Source organism: Manacus candei, unplaced genomic scaffold (genome assembly GCF_025592945.1).
Source record: "Manacus candei isolate 608988 ecotype Guabito, Panama unplaced genomic scaffold, ASM2559294v1 h1tg000008l, whole genome shotgun sequence".
Lineage (NCBI taxonomy): Eukaryota > Metazoa > Chordata > Aves > Passeriformes > Pipridae > Manacus > Manacus candei.
The window spans coordinates 31,114,580-31,138,005 of record NW_026138056.1 but is presented as its reverse complement, the minus strand read 5'-3'; the positions used below and the strand labels follow the sequence as shown (position 1 = coordinate 31,138,005).

The window sequence follows — 23,426 nt, the reverse complement described above, 5'->3', positions numbered from 1 at the left end:
TCAGAACTTTCTTCTTTCAGTTAAAACATCCTGAAACTATTCTCTACTTGCACAGAGAGAAATCTTCATCTCCCCTATTTTAGGTCTGATCCCTAGACAGACCTATCTATATGAAAAATGACGCTTAAATTCTCCCCTTAAGTCTGTGAGAGGCCTAATGGCTGTTAAGTAGTTTTCATCTTAGAAGAAGTAAAAAACCCACTGTACATCCTATTAGCTCCAAAGAAGATATCTCTTTTCTAGTCCTTTTTCACCTATGCTTTGCTGTTCCATTAATGAAAGCAATAATTATGCAAGTAAGAAGAGAGGCAGATTTTAAAGTTATTGAAGCTTTTTCCCCTCACCATAAACTTATCAAGCATTTACCTCTCACTAACAATAAACAGCTTCATTAGGTTACTAATGTGAAATGTTACTGCTAACCACATGGATCCAAGTCATCAATGCTGCTTTGCTTTTGTTTAGAACAAGGATATGATTTTACCAACTATACCAGTCCAAAATCTTGCATTCTTTCTTCTGTATGTGGGCTTCATATTTGCCTCTCAATGCAAATAATGTTAAATTCTGAGAAGAAACTTTAAAATCTGAAATAGTCAAGCTTTTATTTTGCATAGAATGATAGGAATCCTGGACTATGATTAATCTAGACTAAGGCAATGTTAATTTTCTCCTATTTCTTTCTTCTGAATAGTGTGCAGTTTATCATCTGGCTTTATGGTAGTGCTGATGATATTAAAAAGCCCTCATAATGACTAATGTTTTTTCATTTCTTTCACCCAATATATAAAAACACATCCCGACACAACAAGGATGAACTGAATGACATTTAAGCCAGCAATAAGGCTTTCATTTGATGTAGTTCTAACAGAAAACCACTTTAGAAAGTGTGATTTGACCATAATGCATTTTAAGAATTGAATAACCCAACTGAGCATGCAGACTTGGCATCTGTAGACAATATCAAAGAAACAGTATATTCTGTCCTAATTGCCATCATAATATCTGAAAAAAAGCTGGAGAGCGGTTATGGAATATTCATTGGTTCATTTTTCACCTAAAATTATTTCTGCTGCTTTTTTCCCTATCTGGATAACTTTTTGAGCTTGAACTACTGAAAACACTCTTCTTAGGCATTACACTATTTCTGTCGTCCAGAAATGCTATTGCTACTGTTAATGTAGTTCCAGTATGATCCTTCTGGCATTTTCACCAAATGTAAATTATACTAGACTAAATTAATTTTAACTATGCGCTATTACAATGTATATAATATAGGAAAGCCAATATTAAATATTAAAAACCTCACTAAATGAAAGTGCAGTTCTACTTAATGTGCCCCAAACTATAATAATTCAAAATGATGGAGTAAATCACATAAAATTCAGTAAAAATGTAGAGTTTCCCATCTTGCCTTTTAGATGTTAAATAGTTAAAAACTTACCTCCCCTCGAAGCCTAGATAATTCCTATCTTTATGTCTGTATAGTTTTAAGAATGCTCTGCACGTAAAGGACATTTTCCTGTGGGAGAGCCTCGCCACCAGATCACCTGTCAGGGGACCATTTCCTCTGTGCTTCGTAGTCAGGAAACACAACATAGTAGGAGTAGCTTGCACTCTGTATTGCTCCTAAAAGTCTTTTATGAGAAGACAAGCTCAATATATGATAAAGACCTGCAGGCATCATTCTTTCAGAACAGGATGCACCAGCCCCCTTTCCCTGGCCTCCCCAAGCAGATGAGAGCTGTAATGGTAGACCAGCCCTTCTGTGGCTGGGGAGCTACTGACTTTTCTAAACTCATTCAGATGGACTTTGTCTGTCTGAAGGAGACAAGAGTTTTGTTCTCTGCTGGCTGGATCTAAACAGAGCTCAGCCTCTTTCCTGCTCTGGTTTATTTGTTCTTCCTTGCAGTTTGAAAAAGGGAGAAGAACAGGAATAAGCTTCTTCTTCCCAATAAATACCTAGTTTCCGTCTCACAGGGTTTATAAGAAAAGTGTGCTGGACTTCCTTTACCATGCTCATCTTCCGGACTTAGATGTACAAGAATAAATCTTACTTTATGAGAGCATAAACTGAGCATATGTTCTTGGGAGGGAGTATTAGCAATGCACTATGACTAAATGACAGAAAAGGTGTACATGATTAACATCTTCCCTTGTAGTATATTAGGAAAATGTTTAAAGAAAAGTTCCACAGAATATGGTTGTTACAGACTTTACTATATTACCCTATAGTAATTTTAAGCAATAGGAGCATCCAACAAGTATATGCAAGATTTTCATCTGACAAAATGCATGTTTTTAAACAATCAATGGTTCTGAATGTCTTTTGTGATTACGTTAATCTTAGAAATTCCCAGAAAATGCATCTAAAAAGTGAATGGGTAGATGATGGTGCACATATACACATGAACTTGAAACCCCAAAACTCAAGTATCCTTCCTCTTGCTCTCCTACCTCTTTTTCCTTGACAGACAAACCCATTCTCATGACTGGAATTCTGAGTTCAATAACTGTAATGGAGGCATCTCAAGCTACTGTTGACCACTTTTTGGTAAAATTGCACATCTACCTCTTGCAGGCTCCTGTTAAGTAGGAAACTTTATGCCTGACACCTTTCTAGGTTTCTGTTGGTGTCTGACTAGGCTTTGGCAGTGGATTATGTGACTGCCATACATCACTTTCTGCAAAACAACTGCAAGTCCCATTAAAATGCAGCAGGTGTGATATTCTTTCACTCCCAGCACTGGCCCTCATTCTTGCACTACCTCAAACTGCAATTGTAGCATGATTACTTTGATTGCATCTGAGGTTCACTATACTGTTATCTCTACAACTGAATCTAGGTCCACAGATGCTGTTCTTACACCCTCTAGGATAGCATACTCTGTTTCATCTCTAATAATTTCTTTTGATTATGAAATGTTCTTTCTGGACAGCCAAGGAGGTGAAAAACAATCTGTTTGCAGATCAGGCATTTTTAAAAAATCCCAACAAAACAATCAAAACTTAATTAGCCATTATTGATCTAGATATTTACATAAAATAAGAAAAATCAGAATGCAGTAAAGAGAGTAGCAGCGCAAATTGTCATTCTGTTTGTTTGCTATGTCTAACTCAAGACATAGCTTGAGTTTCTCTGCCTTTTCTCTTAAGCAGGCAGCTTGCACTGAGTGCAAAACCAGTAATTTATGTTTGAGAGGTACCATGGGGGCATGCTCATTTGTTGGCTTTTACACATCATTCTTCATCATCAGCAGAAAACCATAAGGAATGAGTAGGGCTTACCAAGGAACCTTGAATTTGTATTAGCTATCACATTGACTTCCCAGCTGTACATCTTGTACTTGGTCCCTTGATTTAAAGTGGGAAATCTCTAATTCAGGAACAGTTATATATTTAGTTTAATGCCCCCATATGAAGTGTAAATGTTCAGTTCAGTAGATGTGAGCAGGGGAATGTGAATGTATGTTACACACTTGCTACTGTCAGCTGTAACCCTTGTAAAACATGACAAAATTATGGCACTAAAGCAAAACTGTTTATAATGAGCTAGTGATAGAAGATTCACTGCATTTAACAAATAGAGGGATTGTACAGTTTGATAAATATTAATAAAGAATAATTGCAAGAACTGGTTGCACCTTCTTTAAATCTTTCTTCAAATGATGAAACCTAATCATTATGCTTTGCACTCTGTCAATCATACTTTAATTGCTGAAAACACTACAGAATCGTTTTTCTGTTCAGTGAACAGCTTAATTACTTTGAAGAGTTAGTACTTATGTGAGTACATGTGAGAATGACTGTTTTACTTATCAGTGAAAACAAACCTCTATCCCCTTTGTATTAAAATGCTCTGTTTCAATTGTTTGCCTGAAAAAAATCAACAGGAAGAATAAGATAGCCCTATCAGATACTGATTTTCCCACTAGACCAACATATCTTTTTCTGAGTCCTGTGTAGGCAGAATTGTGATGGATACTTCTGGGTGTAGTGGTGGAGAGAGGATCCAATATTTGGAGAGTGCCAGTGAGGACATACTGCAATTGAGATGATAATCAGGTGTGAGACTGAAGGAATGACTTTGGGATTAGAGTCACCATGGTTGTTTGAGAGCCTGAGAAGAGCTATGAGGGAAAGAAGTAGATCAGTCTGCCTTACTTTAATCTGTGTTTTTCTCCTGCTAAACCACTTTTGGCAGTAAGGCCTCCTGATGCTGTCCACAGAGTTTCCTCTGTCTGTACCAGTGTGCCTTGAGGTATCCAGTACCAAACACAGCAGAGAAAAAAAGTCCCAATTTTGTTTAACCCTGCATATGAGTGAATATTCATAGCAAATTCTCAAAGGTATGACTCTCATTGAAGATCATTAGTTGTTTTCTGCTTCTTGGGACTGTGCATGTTCCATGAGAAGCAAGTCTGAGCCCTATCAGGATTCATAATAGGCATTGCCCTTTATCATCCTAAATGCTACAGAGAAGATGGTTTTAGGCTACAGGGTGCTGCCAGAAAGCTGTAGAACAAAATTCCTACTGAATTAACCTTTCCTTGATGTGAAGAGTAGGGAATTCTCTAGTGTGAGGTGGTGATCCAATTAGTAATAATGTTAAAGGCAATAGTTCCTGTCCTACCACTGCCAAGGGTACCGGTTTGAACACACAGCTTAATGCATAAAGGAACTACTAAAACTTGTACCCTGAGGCCATTCATTATGTCTACATTTTAAATAGTGTGGTTTTAAAATATATGAAAACAGAGGATTACTAGGAGAACTACCTTAAACTAATTCCACAGAAAGTACCTACTAAACTTTCACAGTATTGCCAAATTAGAGTTTAGATAGGTATCAAAAACCCGATTGTACCCATTGTAGGAAAAGAAATACTGTACACAATGATGGTATTGAGATGTTGAGTGTCTTGTCAAATCAAACAGAGATTTTTCATTTACTTGGAGGCAGAAGTTTTACTCAACTAAAAGACCAGGTGGAGTGAGATAAAAAACAAATAATTAGAGAAGAAATGGGGAGAGCAACCTGTTGGAAGGAGTAGTTGGAAGCATATAGCATGAGACAGAGATGCCAGGAAAGCCCAGAGTAAACCATAGGAAGAGGGAGCTGAATGAGTCGAACAGTGATGCACAATGGATATTTAAATGGTGACAGTATAATGAATTTGGATAGTCAATGAAACATACAGGATGTAGAGTTACCTGCTTAAAACTGTCATCTGTGAAAGACTTGGTGTAGGAATGTGATCAAGGTGGAAATAACAATAAAAGCTGGTCCTATTTTAAACCGGTTTTGCTTTGCATCTTCCTGCCTAATACTTATTTTAATGCACAGTGCTTAGTAGGGCATAAAATTTTGGTTTTATGAGGATTTCAAGAGATACTAATTTTAAAATAAAAGTTACAAAGCAAAATGCTGGATTTGGGGTTATATTGTGGTCTACAAATGGTGCAGAATCACTTAACAGCTGAGAAGGAATTAGTATAAACCTGGAAAGAGGAAGTAGAGAAGAATTTAGCCTTTTAATTCTCTGTTTATTTGGTCTGGAAAACACCTTACTCATTTTGAAAGACTACAAAACTATAGTATAGTTTCAGAAATCAACAGCAACAACAATTTGGAAACTTAGATACACATAACATCATGACAGGCTGACTGAGATAGCATTTGATTAACTTCCAAATCTTCATTTTGGGAGACTGAGCTTGTTTTATTCTTCACTGATTGCTTTTCTGTTGAAATGGCAATTACAGTTTTATCACTTTCTAAATAACTTCCCTTCTCTAAGGTCTATAAATGCCGATGTACGGATAAATTCAATCTGCCTTTCATGTTTTGATATTAATCATGCAGAAAATCTTCTTGGTAACACATTTATATTTTCTCAAAAAATTGAAACCTTTTGGGTCACTAACTGCAGTGGCTCTGCAATTTGTCTTGAAAAAATAAAAACATTTAAAATTTCTGCCTTTTAATATGGAAAAATAACAACCTTTTGGCTTTCATTGTTTACACCTATTTACTCCTGTTAAGACTTTGAACAGAAAAATGTTTCCTCTGAGGGTTTTTCATTCAGCATTCTCAAGGCTCAAGCATACTGATAAAGCCTGTGAAATGAGTGTTTTCCAGGGGAACTAAAGCTATTTACTTTCAAAGACTGACACACCAGAAAAAATATGTGAACCATGACAATTGCTCAATTTCAGTTAAATCTAAGAATTTGATGATTAAGCTGATAGACTCAAATCCATAGCCAAACACAGGCCCAGTGGCTGGCCTGAGTTGCTCCAGAGGATTTCAGTGTCCCAGTGAGAGCCTAGAAAACACCAGTGTCCCCCTTCCCATCCACCACTTTCCCAGCGTACCTCATACTGCTGCTTTGGTAGCTATATTAGGTTACTGTTTTGATGTCTGTTCTCCCTACACAGGGCTGGGGAATGTTGGTTCCAAATAACGGGTGAACCAAACCCAACCCAGCAAATTCAACAAGTCAACCAAAGTTTACTGGAGTCAACCAAAGTACAGGGAAGTAAAAGAAGAGCTACTCCACCAGAATTAGTTAAAATTACATTGGCAAAAATATTGCTGGGTGGAAACTGAAATCAGTCTTCATATTTAAAGTGTTGACTTACTTCAATTAAATCTGATGTTTCTTTGCCTGCCATAAGGTACAGTAGAAGCTTGTGAAATTTTCTGTAAGTCACCACCATCTTCACCTGAATAGAAATCCATGCTTGCTTCTGGGTGGTAGGTGTTTGGCTGTCCTTGTTTGTGCACTGCACTCAGAGGTTGACTCTATGCTCATAAATTTTAGTCTAGAAAAATCTGTGGAGCTAATTCTGATCTACTTAGATTGAATAAATATATTGAGGCTACTAACACTGAATATTAAGGTCACATGTTATATCAGAGATGAGTTAATATAATATAGATTATATATTACAGAATATAGATTCACAGGAATAGAAAAGAAAATTATTTTGTTTATTAGTTTTAGAGAAGTGCAATTACAGGCAGGAAAGTCTAGTAGAAAGAGACACAAAATATGTGATAATATTACTTGCATTTTCTGCACGTTCCCATGTGATATGTGGAGGATAAGGTTTAAATAATTTGAAAAATATTATGTAGTCAGTCAGAAGTAACCTAGTTAAAACCCTGAACACCACTTAGGAAGTCGTCTTCTGACAAATCAACTGCCAGGAAAAATGAGGAGGAGGAGCCAGTAGCAAGGCCCTTCCAATGACTCACAGGACAGTGGGTGAGCAGCAAACATGCCTACTGTGCTATTGCATACATTAAATATAATAAAAGGGCATGTCAGGAAGTTTCTTACATTTTTTGATTTCATGGCACGCTTTTATTATTTTTTTCATTTTTTCAGTCACAGGTTATTAGATTTACTGCAGCTTTGGAAGGTACAACAAATTACTATCTGTCGGGTATGCTGCCCCTAATGACTTTCTTAGCTTGCTCAAGTACGAACATCTTGCACTGATATTTATCAAGTGAACACAATCTTTACCTATTCATTTGTCTTAGGAATGAAGACCATCATGTTTCTCCTGATACTGAAAGCAAGATTTCAATGAAGTCCAAAATATTCAGTGCATAGAAAAGAAAAAATTTTGTTTGGTCTTAGTGATTTTTAAAGTAAGCTGAATAAGATTTCTAGCACAACGTTGCTTCAGCCATTGCCACTAATCAGAAGTTTTGTCCTTTTTTTTTTCTAGGTAGTACCCTGTATAAGTTGTCACAGTACCTGTTGATCTTTTCAACAAGACTAATCAGCCTAATTTGGTTTATAAAAAAAGTCAGTCTTGTCTGTCCTCATGCTATGGACAGAAAAACAATGCCTCTAAAAGGGCAATCAAAAATCTCATTTAATTACAATAATACCTTAGGTACTCTCAGTACTATCACACAGTCATATATTTGATCAGTCTTGCTATTTGAGATATGCAAAACTGGGTTTAAACTAGATGAAATTCATCAGAGAAATTTTTGTTGTTTTTCTGTAGATTTTATTCGACTCTCAACTGAGTATTCTTATTGTTGAATTTCATACAAAATAATAAAAGCAAGGAAAGTTTCACAGCTTCATAGAGATTTGCTATTAAATTAATTTCCCTTTAGCTACTTATAGGAGGGGTGTGATGGACACACTCAACCCCTTAACCAAACTCGTGAGAGTTTGGTTTAGGCTTCAAAGGGGGTAAATGCTTGAGCCATAGCCCAGCCAAGAACTCTTCTAGTTGCAGTCTGTTCTCTGAAGGCCCACAAAGGCAAACAGTGACACAGTGAGCATTGGTGTGTATGAGCTTGAAACACCTGTCATGCGATTAACACATGAACAGCAGGAAACTTTTCCAAGACTCATTTAACAAGGCACGAAGCAAATTGTGGGTACAAGGAACCCCAGGCATATCTTTCTCATTGCAAGTAACTTGACTACAATCCAACCAGTTTATTCCACAAATATGACAGCTTAAGTGAGCCTTCTTTGAGCTCTCCCAGCCAAGTAGCCTGGCTGCATGGTGGTGGTCTCCCCTTGAGCTGAGATGCCTCTCAAGGTTACTCCTCGAGGCACACAGACCATTTATCAAGAGTAGATGTTTGGTAAGTGACTGATATTACACAAAACCTTTTAGTATGGTAACTCTGATTTGTGTCTTGGTAACTCTGAGTTCTGTCTTGGTAGTTTTGAATCATTGTTCAAATGATTGTTCTATACAGCATTAAAGTGAACTTTATCACTGAACCTTGTTTAGTCACACTTTTACAACATAATATTAAAACCATCTTTGCTAATACCTTTGCTAATACCTTTCAGCAATCTAAATCACACATTTGCGACAAGAGGGAAATGTTTTTGATGAGCTTTAGCCAAAGAAGTAGTTGGTTCCTTTGATTTAAATAGTGATTGCATAAATTCCTACAAGAAATATAGCTATTATTTTATCATAATGGCTTTACTTTTGCATAGTGAAACTCAGTGCAGCAAGAGGATTATTCTGAGTTTTATGTCTGTGGTAGTTTCTGTTATTCATGTTTGAAACATGATTCTCTTTCAGACATTCGAAACAAATCTGATAGACTGAAAACATGCAGTGTGGAGGTAGAGAAAAGGACAAGAGTAAGAAATTAAATACCCCTGGGAGGTAAATATAGCTGAAATATACTTAATAACAAGAGAACTATAATTGTTGTTGAAATAACTGCTGTAAATCTACAGTGTAACCAAAACTAGGCCTCTTACAGTCTCTGTATCTTGGGTTCTAAAATAAGTTAATAAAAATGCCTCTTAAGACATCTCATTAGAATTGACTCATTATTATGGAAGTCCTATCTAATAATGCTCTTGTGGCTTTATTACTTTTAGCATAGCCACAACGACATAAAAACACAATGCTGTGACTGTGAATATATCCTTCAAATTCCAACTAAGCACTAAGACTAAGCAGAGTCTCATCTGAGTTATGACACGATAAATCAGTTATATCTTAACTTCAATCACATGCTCTACCAGAAAACACTGTTTGCTCTACTGAATACTTAACTACTAAACCACTACTGTACTGTTAATATTATAGTTAGCTATTATGAAAGGTTGACAGTTTGGTAGAAACTCTTATTCTCAAGCAAGTGTAATACAGATAAGAGTGCTTGTGTATAACTCATTCCAATTAATTATTTTGTTGGTATTGTACTGAGCATTAGCTGAAAGTGATTTTTTTTTTTCAAATTTACTGTACTTCAGGCTTTTTTTTGAATGCAAACAACAACTATGTTGTTTACAAGAGGATTGCAATAACTTGATCAGTGCTTCCTCAATGATTGATTAGCACCCTTTGAAACAAATTCAAAGAAGATATATTAAATGTTCTGGGGCTGCACTGGGTTGTCCAGGTGCTAAATCAGTAGAGTCCTGATCTCAGTCCTGCCACACACTGTTAATGCTACCTCTGGTAAGAAGGGGCTTGTTATAGAGGGACTGAGGACAAGCAGCTTCTCAAATATCCAAAGAGTTGGACTGCTGTTGCAAAGGTGACTTTGCTGTTCTTCATTGTGAAGTCACAGTATTAAGAGGGGGTTATTTGGTTTCCTTCCCACTACTTACAATTTAAAGACATGGCAGATACCTAAAACCTGCTTAATATCACTTATGATTTGTGTTCCAATGATTTGTGATCTGTTTGTGATTTGTGTGTGAACTGAACCTAGTAAACATGAAGATCTATTTTCATAGGAACTTGTTTTCTGTAAGACAGTATGGGAAGCTGCACAGGTATGTTGTTTCTTCACAACACTGTTGAGGGACAGCTTAAAGTAAAAGGAACGTGTGGATATGTTTGCACTAGGAAGAAACAAAGAAATTTTAAATTCACTGTTACTAGAAACTGTTTAATGTTAGGAGCAGATAGAAAGCCTGAATTATGGGTCTAGTAAAATCTGAGATAACCAACTACTTGGTTTTTTACCTAAAAGAAGTGAAGGAAACAGACCTGAAGTTCTCAACCCCTCCAGCTACCTCTGATGGTTGGTTTAGTGATGTAAATTGTAAAGTAAGTGTAGGAGCTACATTCCAAGTTAGTGACTATTTTATACATATATAACTACAACATATGCATGCCCTTGTACAAGGGGGAGTGAGGGGCCAAGGTGTAAGAGAAGGTGGGTGAGAAGCTTATGGCAAATTTCACTGTGTGAGTTCAAGCCAACAATTTGACGTATCCGTACATAGATGGATCATGTATCTGAAATCACCATTTAAAGAACTCTTCAGTATGTTAATGCAGGAAAATTCTTTGGGAATTTTTTTGTAAAGATCCTCAAGCTGGAGTGTCTGCAGTACTGGAGATACTGAGAGACATTTGTGGGCAAATGGCACAAAAGAAACTTTCCTAAGAGGTGATGTTTGATGACTGCAGCAGGTACTTCAAATGCAGCATATCTTGAATTAAAGTTCAAATGGACAATCAAGTTATTGCAGCGTAAAAGTTTTTCACACTTCAGCTGAGCCATAACAGCTGTTTGCAGGCACGTCTTTAGTCCATAGAAAATTACAATGCAAGGATGAACAACATCCTGGTGTAGATGGTGGATGACAAAGGTGTGCAGATGTTGGATGGGATGTTTTGTGTGTGCAGCCAGGCAGCTAACTGAAGAGTCTGAAGGGTCCTTAAATCAATGCCTGACTTAACTCAGACTGCAGGCTAAACTACTCTGTCTTTCTTTACAGTTGATCTAGGCTGAAAGCAGGTACAAGGACAGATGCCATGACTCAGATAGTGTGCAGTAACCTGTTCCTCTAAATAGGCACCATGTGAATTTAGAGAACTGATCCTACCACCTAAACCTACAGCACACATCCTGCATAGTCACTCCCTTTGCAAATTAGAATTAGAAATAGGGAAAAATATATTTTTGAGTCCTCTGGTGTAAAGATGCAGACACAGATATGCAGATCTAGAAGCTCCATTCTGGCAGCATGTGGATTATGGCAGTGAGTATGTCCTTCTTGAACACTTTCCTTTACTGACAGCCTTAGGACAACAGAATTCTGTTCAGCAAACCTGCAGGAGGTTTTGGGCAAATGGCTTGGCAGAAGATTTACAGCTAAATCTAAAGAACTCAATAAAGGTTAAGATCTAAATTTAAGTCATGTTTCTCTCTCCATCTAATAATATTTTTCATGCTAGTGGACTCACAACTAAATTTTTGTGGTGAACGGACTTCAGAGCATTAGTTACACCCATTTAAAATATTTTTCTATTTCCTCTGCTGGCCTTAGTGATGAAAGAAAATATTTTTTAATCATTGTCCTAAATCCCTTTAGTTATATATTTGGAAAACATTATAGATTTCATTAAGAAATGTCCTTTGGAAGGGTATTTATTTTTCTGAGTCCAAGGTTATGATTTTACCCATGGAAAGTTTGTCTTAATTATTTCACATTTAACACTTTTCTTGCTTTAAAAACCTTTTTTTTTCCCCAAAAAGACTTGTAACTGGCTCCATTCCAAAATGACACATTTACTCTTAGTCAACTCTTGTCCTAAATAATTTAGTCTTTATAAAACAGAATAACAGCAGCTGTTAGGACTTCTTGCTTTATAACGAGTTTATACATCTACTTTACTTTTCACAAAACAGAGGGCAATTTCAGATAACAGGGCACAGAATGGGTAGAAGCAGAATGAAATTCCAAGTATTCCTTCTGGGGTGTTCACTATAAATTTGATAGTATTGATACTGACTTTTCCTTTATACGACTATCAATGACTGGAGTAGAAAATAAAGCTTATAGGAACTGGCCATTATATCTACAGAAGTATATGTAAGTACAAGTGTAAAGCAGTCTAAATTATAATCTGCATCAAAAACTACTAGCTTCAGATCATAAAAGTACTGGTTAATACTGCTCACTGTTTAGGTAAAAAGTATAGATGAAAGAAAGTGCTTGGCAATGCACTTTCTGAGCCCTTTATAATAACATAGAATGGTGTGAAACAAGGCTGTGTTCTCACACCAACCCTATTCAGTCTTTTTCAGCATGATGCTCCAAAGGGCCATGGCAGACCTCGAGGATCAGGATGGTATCTACATTCAATACCATACTGATGGAAGCCTATTCAACCTAAGGCGACTGAAGGCCCACACTAAGACCTTAAACCATCTTGTCTGGGAGCTGCTTTATGCTGATGACGCCGCCCTTGTTGCCCACACAGAAGCAGCCCTGCAGCGTTTAACATCCTGCTTTGCATCCACTACTGAGCTCTTTGGGCTGGAAGTCAGTCTAAAGAAGACAGAAGTTCTCTATCAACCGGCACCTCAGGAAGTCTTCCATCATCCCCATATCACCATTGGCCAATCAGAACTCAAATCAGTCCAACAGTTTAATTACCTAGGTAGCCTCATCTCCTCGGATGGTAAGATTGACGGGGAGATAGACAACAGGTTAGCAAAGGCATTCAGTGCCTTCGGAAAGCTTCATAAAAGAGTTTGGCAAAATAAACACCTGAAGAAAAGTACAAAGATCAGTGTTTACAGAGCCATAGTGCTGTCTACTCTCTTATATGGATCTGAATCATGGGTCATCTACCGCCACCACCTGCGTCTCCTAGAACGCTTCCGTCAACGCTGTCTCCGTACAATCCTGAACATCCACTGGTCAGATTATGTGACCAATACACCTGTTCTAGAACAAGCAGCAGTCACAAGTATTGAGGCCATGTTTCTGAGAACACAGCTGCATTGGGCAGGGCACGTCTCCAGGATGAAGGACCACCACCTCCCTAAGATCTTGCTTTATGGTGAACTTGCCACTGGCTACCGCAAGAGAGGAGCCCCGAAGAGAAGATACAAGGACTCCCTGAAACAACATCTCAGCCTTGGCCATATTGATCACCATAACTGGTCTACTCTGGCCTCCAATCGGGAGGTCTGGAGACACACCATCTATTATGCTGCTGATGCTTTTGAGAAAGCACGCAGGATCACCCTTGAGGAGAAAAGAAAATGCAGAAAGAATTGTGCCTTGCAGAATATACCACCTAAGGAGTCTTTCTGTTGTGCCTTTTGCAACCGGACATGCCTGTCTCGTATTGGCCTTTTTAACCACCAACGCGCTTGCAACAAACGTGGGTTTGTTCCCAAATCTTCATTCGCAAACCCTAGCCATGATGGATGAATGACACATAATTCAATTTATAATTGCCTTCTGTGGAAAACACCCATAGCCTGAGATGTCTTTGAAGTAATCCTTTTCCAAACAATCCTTTATCCTATCCATTGCAGTTTTGTATTCACTGTTCTCTGCAGGCTTTGCAAAGGAGAGTGTTATTACTCCATCATAGCAGGCAGGAAACTAAGGTGAAGTGGCCTCTTCCAAAGGCTGATGGAAATGATAAGGGAGGATGAAAAACACAGGAATTTTACATAACTGTCAGTATTGGTTCTAAACTTTAAAGTTTACAATACTAACAACTTCTCAGCTGGAGGGTCCCAGCCTTTGTGAAGGTGGAAGTCATGAGGTTGGCTGGCTCCACTGCCCTGGCATTGGACCAGGCTGTACCTTATCGAGGCAATGCACATAAGTCCTCTTCCTTGGTCTTTTCTTGCTGCCGTCATGTCAGGACTGGGGGGATAGCACCCATGCTAGGGTGCAGAGGACACCACTGTCTACGTGCAGTGAGCTGTCTCCTCCCAGCAGTCATGCGGTCAGTAATGACATGCATTGAAACTGGAGATGGTTCCCCACCATGCCTTAGATGTGTGTCTCAGACCTCTGAGCTGTGTTTGGAGCTGTGTCTGCAAAACACTACCACTTCAACTAATCCCATAACATAAATTTTGGAAAGATCTTTTGACTTGGAAGCAGTGGTGTGCAAACATGGCTGTGCAGATTCCAGACTTTCACAGTTAATGAAGACTTTCTATGCTGCTTGCTTTTTAGATCTTTTCCTACTGAGGCCTCTGAGAGATGAAAAAATTCTTCTACCTCATGTGTCATTATGTATTGTAGATACATGCTAAATATGTCATACACACAGGGTGAAACGACAGTACTGAGCAATCAGAGGCTAATATACTGTATATCAATATCCCCACTGAGTTGTCTAATAGGAGTCTAATGCCTAATTACTGTAAAACCTACCAGTCTTGTTAAACTGTGATCACCGCTATTGCTAATATCACTTCAACTGGTCAGGTATTAGCCATGGTGGGAGAATATATTTACAATTATTTATTAATTACAATATTTCAAATTCCTACAAATTCAGAGTGACAGCTTCTTACAGACATCCCTCATACTTGCACAGGAGAACCTGTCCCTTTGAGAAAAAAGTATAATGTCATTTGTTCTACTGTGCATGTTAAAAGATCATAGAGTCACAAAATCAGAGAATCAACCAGGTTGGAAAAGGCCTTTGAGACCATCAAATCCAACCCTTGATCCATCAGCACCATGGTTACTAGACCATGGCACTGAGTGCCACATCCAGTCTCATCTTAAAAACCTCCAGGGACGGAGAATCCACCACTTCCCTGGGCAGCCCATTCCAATTAGAGTCTGATTACTCTCTCCGTAAAAAAATTTCTTCCTAATATCCAACCTGGCAGAGCTAAAGACCATGCCCTCTTGTCCTACTGCTGGTTGCCTGAGAGAAGAGACCGATGCCCACCTGGCTACAATCTCCTTTCAGGTAGTTGTAGAGAGTGATGAGGTCTCCCCTGAGCCTCCTCTTCTCCAGGCTGAACAACCCCAGCTCCCTCAGCCTCTCCTCATAGGACTTGTGCTCCAGTCCCTTCACCAGCCTCATTGCTCTTCTCTGGACTTTCTCCAGCACCTCAATATCCTTCCTGAACTGAGGGGCCCAGAACTGGACACAGTACTTCAGGTATGGCCTCACCAGCATTGAGTTCAGGGGAAGAATCACTTACCTGGTCCTACTGGCCAACTGTTCCTGACACGGGCCAGGATACCATTGGCTACCTTGGCCACCTGGGCACGCTGCTGGCATGAGGTTGTTGTGGTCAAAGTGCAGGACTCGGCACTTGGCCTTGTTGAACCTCATCCTACTGGAATCAGACCATCTCTCCAGCTTGTCCAGGTCCCTCTGCAGAGCCCTCCTGCCTTCCAGCTGATCAACACTCCCCCCCAACTTGGTGTCATCTGCAAATTTTTTAATGGTACACTTGATCCCCTCATCTAGATCATCAATAAAGATATTAAACAGGACTGGGCCCAACATTGATCCCTGGGGGACACCACTAGTAACTGGCTGCCAACTGGATGCAGCACCGTTCACCACCACTCTCTGGGTCCAGCCCTCCAGTCAGTTCCTAACCCAGCAGGGAGTGTCCCTGTCCAAGCCATGGGCTACCAGCTTTTTCAGGAGTATGCTGTGGGAGATGGTGTCAAAGGCTTTGCTGAAGTCCAGATAGACTACATCCACAACCACCAGGTGGGTCACCTGATCATAAAAGGAGATCAGGTTGGTCAGACAGGACCTGCCCTTCCTAAACCTGTGCTGGCTGGGTCTGATCCCTTGTCCATCCTGTAGGAGTTGTGTGATTGCACTTAGGACAATCTTCTCCATAACCTTGCCAGGCACTGAGGTCAGGCTGATGTGCCTGTAGTTTCCCAAGTCTTCCTTGTAGCCCTTTCTGTGGATGGGTATGACATTCTCCAATTTCCAGTCATCGGGGATCTCCCTAGTGAGCCAGGACTGCTGGTAGGTGATGGAGAGCAACTTGGCGAGCTCTTCCGCCAGCTGCCTCATTGCCCTAGGATGGATCCCGTTTGGTCCCATAGACTCATGAGGATCTAAGTGACTCAGCAGGTCGCTAACTGTTTCCTCCTGGATTACAGGGGGGCTTTATGCTATTGATGTATTTGTATAAACGCTTCTGTTAATCCCTATCAGAAGTGGCTAGATTAGGTTCAAATTGTGCCTTTGTCCCCTTAATTTTCTTGCTACATCACCTAACTATATTCCTAAACTCTTCATGAGTAGTCAGCCCTTTTTTCCATGGTTGGTAAGCTCTCTTTTTTCCTCCAATTTCTTTCAAAATCTCCCTGTTGAAGGATGAGAGGATTCAGGTTGTAGCAGCTTCTCCTGGGGATAATACTATTCAGGATATATAAAATCAGGAGGGTCTTGTGTTGGCTAAAGGGACACAAACCTGCAAATTAAAAGTAGGTTTAAATTGCATTTGCAGCAAGCAATACAAACCACAATATGCTCTGTTGCTCCAGACTTGCTGCTGGTTCATCAGGGTCCCTTGCTAACTGACTTCTGTTGGATTCACTGAATGATCTTTACAGTGCACTCATGAGTAAATGTGTGTTAAATAGCAAGCAATGACAATGAGCAACAGAAGTGCTTTCTTCTCAAAGTAGAAGAATGTGAAAGCCAGGAAGAGATGGAGGGTATTACAGAATCTAAACCAATGTGACTGTTCCATTCTTATTAGGAATGCATAAAAAGGTATAAATTTGACTTTCCAAATATTTTTTAGTGTTGCTCTAGAAGAACTTAACGAGTTTAGCACCATGATGGGCATTTCATGAAAGGTGCAGCCTCAGACTGAAAACCCAAATATTTCTTAGCCAAACACATCTAAGGAAAAATCCTTCCATCAAAAATATCTGTATCTGCCAACACTGCAGAGTATATACATGGAAGATAAGGACTGGGGACTGTGGGGGAGCACTTGTTTACTAACAAAAAGGTTCACCATTCTAGAATCTTATTTAGTTTTGAAATGTTTCAATTAAAAAAAAAAAGCACACTATAATTTCCTTTCTCATCTACATTTCAGTAAACGAAAAATAATAAATGTAAACCAATTCAATGTACATTTAATTTCCTTTCTAAAATAACAAAGTGTAGTAAAATATATTTTTCTTGTTTCTCCTCAGAGGTTCCTATTCTTAATTGATACTGCAGTGTAAGAAGAGCGTAGGACTATGCACTAATTACAGAACATCACAGGGTTGCTGTGAGCTTATTTTATTAACCCAAACTGTTGGTTCTCTGTGGTTACTTGTAGGAACCATATAGACAGACATGGCGTGATTATTCCTTACCAGCTCATTGCTGCCATCCTCATCAAAATCCTCCTCTATCCCATCAGTCATATCTTCTCCATCCCCATCTGCATCTGGCCCTCCTTCAATTGGCTCTTCCGTAGAGTTATCTGCATTCTCTGATATGCATTCCTCTTGAATCAAATCAGCATTATCTTCCATTTGTTTCTTTTGGGCTTCTGTAAGGAAAACATACTCTATAGAGATTCAGTAACCTTTCCTATTGGTGGCAAAGGGAAGTGCTCTGAGGAACAACCTAAGCTTTCCATCTCCAGATGTGCTAGCTTTGTAAAACTCAGTGTGATAATATCTACTGGGTAAATAGGATTGAAAACCTTGTTTTCAAAAATTAGTGTATAAATCATTCACAGTATCAATATGGTCACCTATCATCTATCCCATGCAGTGGATGAAGGTTTCATTTACCAGTGGATCCAGCTTTTTGATTTTCTCTACTTGACTTTGCCTTGGGTATCCAATTGGCATAGTTACCATATATTTATTTATATGCAGCCAATGAGAAGTACATAAATCTCTATGGTCTAAGTGGAAGGCTGTTAATTTCTAACAACTGAATAAGAATTTGCATGAATTTCCTGTGAATATGTCTCAACAACTTTATAGATAATCAACAAATCTTTCTAGTCAGGTTTATTATGTTTTTTATGCAGTAAAGTGACAGTTACTCCTCATTGACATAATATGCTGAACTAACTGGAAAATGCCCCTCTCCAGTTACCCTCATATAGGCTTGCTATATTTTTGCAAAACGGTGAAAAGAAAGACCTGAAGTATCTGTTCTGGTTGGCTTCATGAAGATATCTGTGTTGTTATTATTAAGTATTGCAAAACTCCTGGATATGCTGATGAACTTCATCCAGCAGCAGAAATCCAGAGGAGGATTGATGGAGGAATGACAGAGACTGACTAGCCAGAAGAGTGGTTGGAGGGATAAAGTCTTATTCCTCTGGACGTCGGGAGCTTAGATGAAAAGCTTTATATACTCAAAGGGAATAGGGGCCCGAGAATTGATTGCACTGGTAGCTAGAAAAACAACGTTTTTTCAGTATGAGGGTGATGAATACTGAAATTTCTAGAACAAAACCATTTCTTTCTTTATAAGACTGACTGTTCTGTAGTGTTAGTAGTGCATCACATATCTTGTTGGACAGCCAATGAATCAAGGATTGCCTTGGAGCTCTATATTTTTCAGGTCTATGAACATATTATTATTTTACTTTAAATTATTATCAGCTACACATACTATTCAAATCTGCTTGTATTTTTCTGTACCATAGTCTTAAAGCAAGACATTTGTTTTACCTTTTGCCTTTGCACATTTATTTTGTCACATTCATCTCTTTAACCTTTCTTAGTCTTTAGCCCCTCATTTTCAAACTGGTTTACTGAAGACACAGAACAATTAAGCTTTCCTCCCTTAGTCACCTAATGTTTTCAGAAAGATTCTTGCATTTAAAGAATTAAAAGTCATCTTAGATAGTTGCTCCAACAGTACTGTATTAGCAGAAGATTCAGCCCATGGAGCCTCATCTTCTACTGGTAAGGTGTTTTGTAAAATATCATGCTAGTTATAAGTCATTATGTTACTTGCCTTACTGCACAAAGAAATGTGGATTGAATCAGCTATGCCTACTATGTCTGGCCCCACCACTTCCTGTCTCAAGCCACTTCTGAGAACACTCAGCTGTGGCAGTGACAACTGAATCAACTTTGGTCAAGGCTTTTAGAAAAGGTTTGCTAAAATGACAGACTCAATACATTTAATGAGAAACCTTCTAGGATACAGTTGCTAAAAAATTAGGTCACTTAATTGTCTTAATGAGAACATACACTTGATTCTTCAGAGGAACCTAAAATACCATCTCAGTACCCAACTCTTTTGGTCTTTATTGGGAAGCTAAACTTAAGATCCTAACTTTCAGCCCCTATCTCTAATACTACAGGAAGAATATTCTTTAACAATTTTGTCACATGAAAACATTCCCGGTTTCCTGATTCAGATTTTTACAAACAACGGAGCTATTCCTACAATTTTCCTATGTGGAGGAAATCCTATTATCTATATTCTCCCTATTGGAATGGTCGAGGTTTAATAACAGAAAAAGATAGAACATCAGCTGGTACTGGAAGTAGAGTTTTCATGCAACTGTAGAGCAGTGACCAATGTATGCACTGAGCTTGTCCACTTGTAACCTGTCACATTCCTCCAGATGTAACAACTTTTAAGATTAAACATTAAATATTCTTCATGGTAGTGCTTCAAACCTAAAAAACCAAAAGGACAAGATGATGGCTTGATTTTTGTTTTGCGTAAATGAGACACAGATCCTCTCTCTGATTCCAGTCTTAGCGAGGCCACACCTTCTGGCAGAGGAAAGTAAGAATTAATATTGCCAAACCACAGAGAAGCAATAAAATAATCTCATCATCTCATGTCTGAGACTGTAAATGAAATGGTTTAGCTACTGATGTAGCTTACACAAATCTTTTAGCTGATGAATCAATCATCTGCAGACTAATCAGACAGGCTGCATAACTCTCCTTGTCAGCTCAGGAGACTTAAATGGGTTTCCATGCTTACTGGTATCTCAGAGGTGTTTTTCTCCTCACACACTCCATTGAGAGGCAAGGGATATGGGGGATGGGTTCTGCACCTGATGTTTTAAAACTTCAACATTTTGAAACCACTTTGCAATTTCAGGATATTCATTGCTTGTCTTCAAAAGGCATAACACTATTATTCAATACAAATCAACATTTTCCTCCTTGAGCTGATTTCTATTTAAATGAGTTCACTACAGTCCATTAGCAAAAGTGAAAATTGGATATCAAAGTACAATGATGTGCAGATTGTTTTGCATAGTAATGGATTTTATATAAAAGCTCCCTAAAGTAGGGATGCACCATCTCAGAGTATTTCAGTACACAAGTGATTCAATGGAATGTCTTGTAATTACATCTTCACTGATTATACCAACTTTGTCTAACTTGCATAAAGTTCAAAATAGAATATAATGAACACATATTGTGTACAGTTCTCCTGAAAGAGATAATCAAACTCTGTACTAATGATTTACCTTAGACTTGAATAAAACCCTCAACTTTGTGAGATAAAATATAACAGCTGAGGGATTGGTCCTTGTTGTCAAAAGAGACTTAGAAAGTGATTCCAAAGAGAAGGTAGTTTATTTTTTTAAGTGGTTTTCCTTTTTATAAAGTTACTTGGGAACAGGAGGGATCCAGACCTAAATATCTATATTGCCCATGTCAGGTCCATGGCCCTCAGCTGCTAATTTCCAGTAATGTTTCACTCAGTCTTGATGGAACTCTTTTTATGTGTCCTGATGGGATTTTTGGCTTCATGTAGTTCACTACTGCCCAAACACGCAGGCAGCTGTGGGTTCCAAGGCAGAATTTCTTTCACACATTTCACACACAGTGCGTAATAAGTTTTCATCAATGAATGGAACAGGGAAAAAATCATTGAGTTTTTCATGAGGTACATCTGCCATTAGCCTGCTGGCTCTCAACCAAATCAGCTCCTGTACAAAGGTATACCATGTAATCTATAAGGAAATGGCAAAGAAAACATCACAGACAGTCATAAGAATTGAGATTGTTTTCTATATATACCATGGTGAAAATACAACCTTGTAACTCTCAGCATGGCTTTAAAGTGCTGCCAAGTGAGACCATTCAGCTAAAAAAATGAACACTGCAATGACAGTCATAAAGATCTCGATTAAACTATAAAGCAGAGTTGGACTTCGTTATTTCCAAGGTTTACTTCTAAACAAAACATTGTACGCCAGAGAAAAGCTAAACTAGAGTTGTGGCCAATTTTACAAAGAGGCCATAGTTTCACTCAAAAGCTGAGGTTGGAAGGGATTTCTGGACTTTTCAAATCTAGTCCAGTCAGGGACAGACTTGGATTTGTCCATGGGGTCTTGGTCCAATGAGTTTTGAACATCTCCAGGGATGGAGCCCCTACAGTCTCTCTGGGCAACCTGCCATATTGCTTAGTTGCATCTCTTTTCCTTATATCAAACAGAAATTTTTCCTTGCTTCAACTTGTGACCATTGCCTATTGCTCAGGCAATAATTATTGATATAGACCAGCTAATAATTCTCAATGTGGATAGCGCTACTGTCCCCATGGTCAACAAACTCTAACTTACTTCTGTTCAGTCAGGTTTTAGAGATGTTTTGTTTCCAGAACATCTAGAAAGATTTTTTTTTCCTACTACGCCATGGAAAGCAATTCTTGCAATGATGGTGCATGCTCTGTAAAGAATATTAATCTATCCTCATAACAGTTCTACCTGAGAGTTAATTTACCTTGCTTCAGGCCTTCATTATGTAGCAAAATTTCTGGAAAGCTTCCATTCTCTTTTGTCTATCTGCTTGACTGGTAACAAGGTTCTAATTTAATCCATTTCACTACAAATTGCTTTTACCTACCTGCTTCAGCTTTTTGCTGCTTTTCAATCTTTTCCAGTCTCCCTAGCAAGGAGTCAATTTTTGTTTTGATTTGGGTTAATTCCTTCTTGATTGTTTGCAACTCATCTGATTTCACTGTGGAAAGAGAGTAAAATGCAAACCATGAAATAAACTATATTTGTGGTGACCTTCCCCCACTCAAGCAAAACATGCTCTTTTTTCTTTTCTCTCTAGTAGAAAGTCTGCTCCCTCATTTCTGTCAGTATTTTTAGAAATTTAGTTTTTAACATTACCATTTTTAGTTAAAAGGCTGAATCCTAGGAAATCAGAGGATTCTAAGCCCTGATGGCAAGAGTCCATGTGATGTGTATTGTTCTGTAATAATAATTTCAGGTAAAATACCTCAAGGGCATTCTTCATAAATCCAAGTCACTTTTACTGAAAAACAGCCTATAGTGAAATAATGATTCAAATATCACCAACAACTTCCAGTCTTGCAATGAGATTTTGTTGGACTATTTTGTATAATAGTGACAACAATAAAAAGATTCCTCACAGTACATCTTTTTCAGCAAGAGTGAATAGTAATATAAGTACTAGGGCAGCCAGGAAAGTAACGTTATGTTCCAGACAAAAGCTTCCTTGCAATAGGTGTTAAATTTTCAAAAAAGCTTCAAAAGCTTTCAGTTCTGGTGATTTTTTGTACTTTTTCCAGTTATGGAAAACATATGAAAATATATTTCATTTTATGAGCACAGACAAGGACATGGAGGTAACACCTATAAATTCATAGCTGAAGTCTCCAAATCTTTGTTGCCTTGCATTACTCTTCAGTTTTGTTCCTTATTGCACTCCCATTGTCTAACGTAAGAAGGAGTAACTGCTTTGGAGGTGTTTTGGCTTCAAAAGAAACAGCACTGCAGCCCTCATAAATGACCTCATTATTACGGCATTATCAGGACATGTTTTTATGCTCAGTAAGTAGTCCAACCAAATTCACTTGCCCTGTTTGTGCTAGGAGATCATGTGGAAAAGGTCAAGACAAGAAAATGGGAACCTTGTGCTAGCATAGGAGAATAAAGACATTTATAAAGGGCAAGAGTAGATAACGCAACTATTATTCTTACAAATCTTGTAGGAAGAAATGGACCACCACTGTGAGGGACTAGCAGTGGAAGAGCTGTGTTACTCATCCATCCTTACCACTGCTGTAGGAGGATATGAATTGACTTTGGTGTCAGTATCCAGAGCATCAATATACACAATAGGAGGGCCCTGTTTGTGCCCAGGAAAAGGGATGTTCTGCTATGAAGAAGGACGTTTCCTCTCTGTTAAAAGGATCTCCTGGTTGCAT

At 38.5% G+C, this 23,426-nt stretch overlaps 2 protein-coding genes across 8 annotated transcripts in view; both read right to left on the bottom strand.

The window, feature by feature from the left end:
- Positions 1-23,426, bottom strand: part of LOC127462039 (uncharacterized) — a 542,224-nt gene that overhangs the window by 74,815 nt on the left and 443,983 nt on the right. The gene's annotated exons all lie outside the window — the stretch shown is intronic.
- Positions 1-23,426, bottom strand: part of RALYL (RALY RNA binding protein like) — a 374,398-nt gene that overhangs the window by 2,336 nt on the left and 348,636 nt on the right. For all 7 annotated transcript variants that reach the window (XM_051770390.1, XM_051770410.1, XM_051770401.1 and 4 more), the window contains 2 exons: positions 22,094-22,207; positions 17,612-17,790 (listed from right to left, as the gene is read on the bottom strand). In XM_051770390.1, the coding sequence (XP_051626350.1) occupies positions 17,612-17,790; positions 22,094-22,207 (293 nt within the window). The remainder of the gene's footprint in view (positions 1-17,611; positions 17,791-22,093; positions 22,208-23,426) is intronic.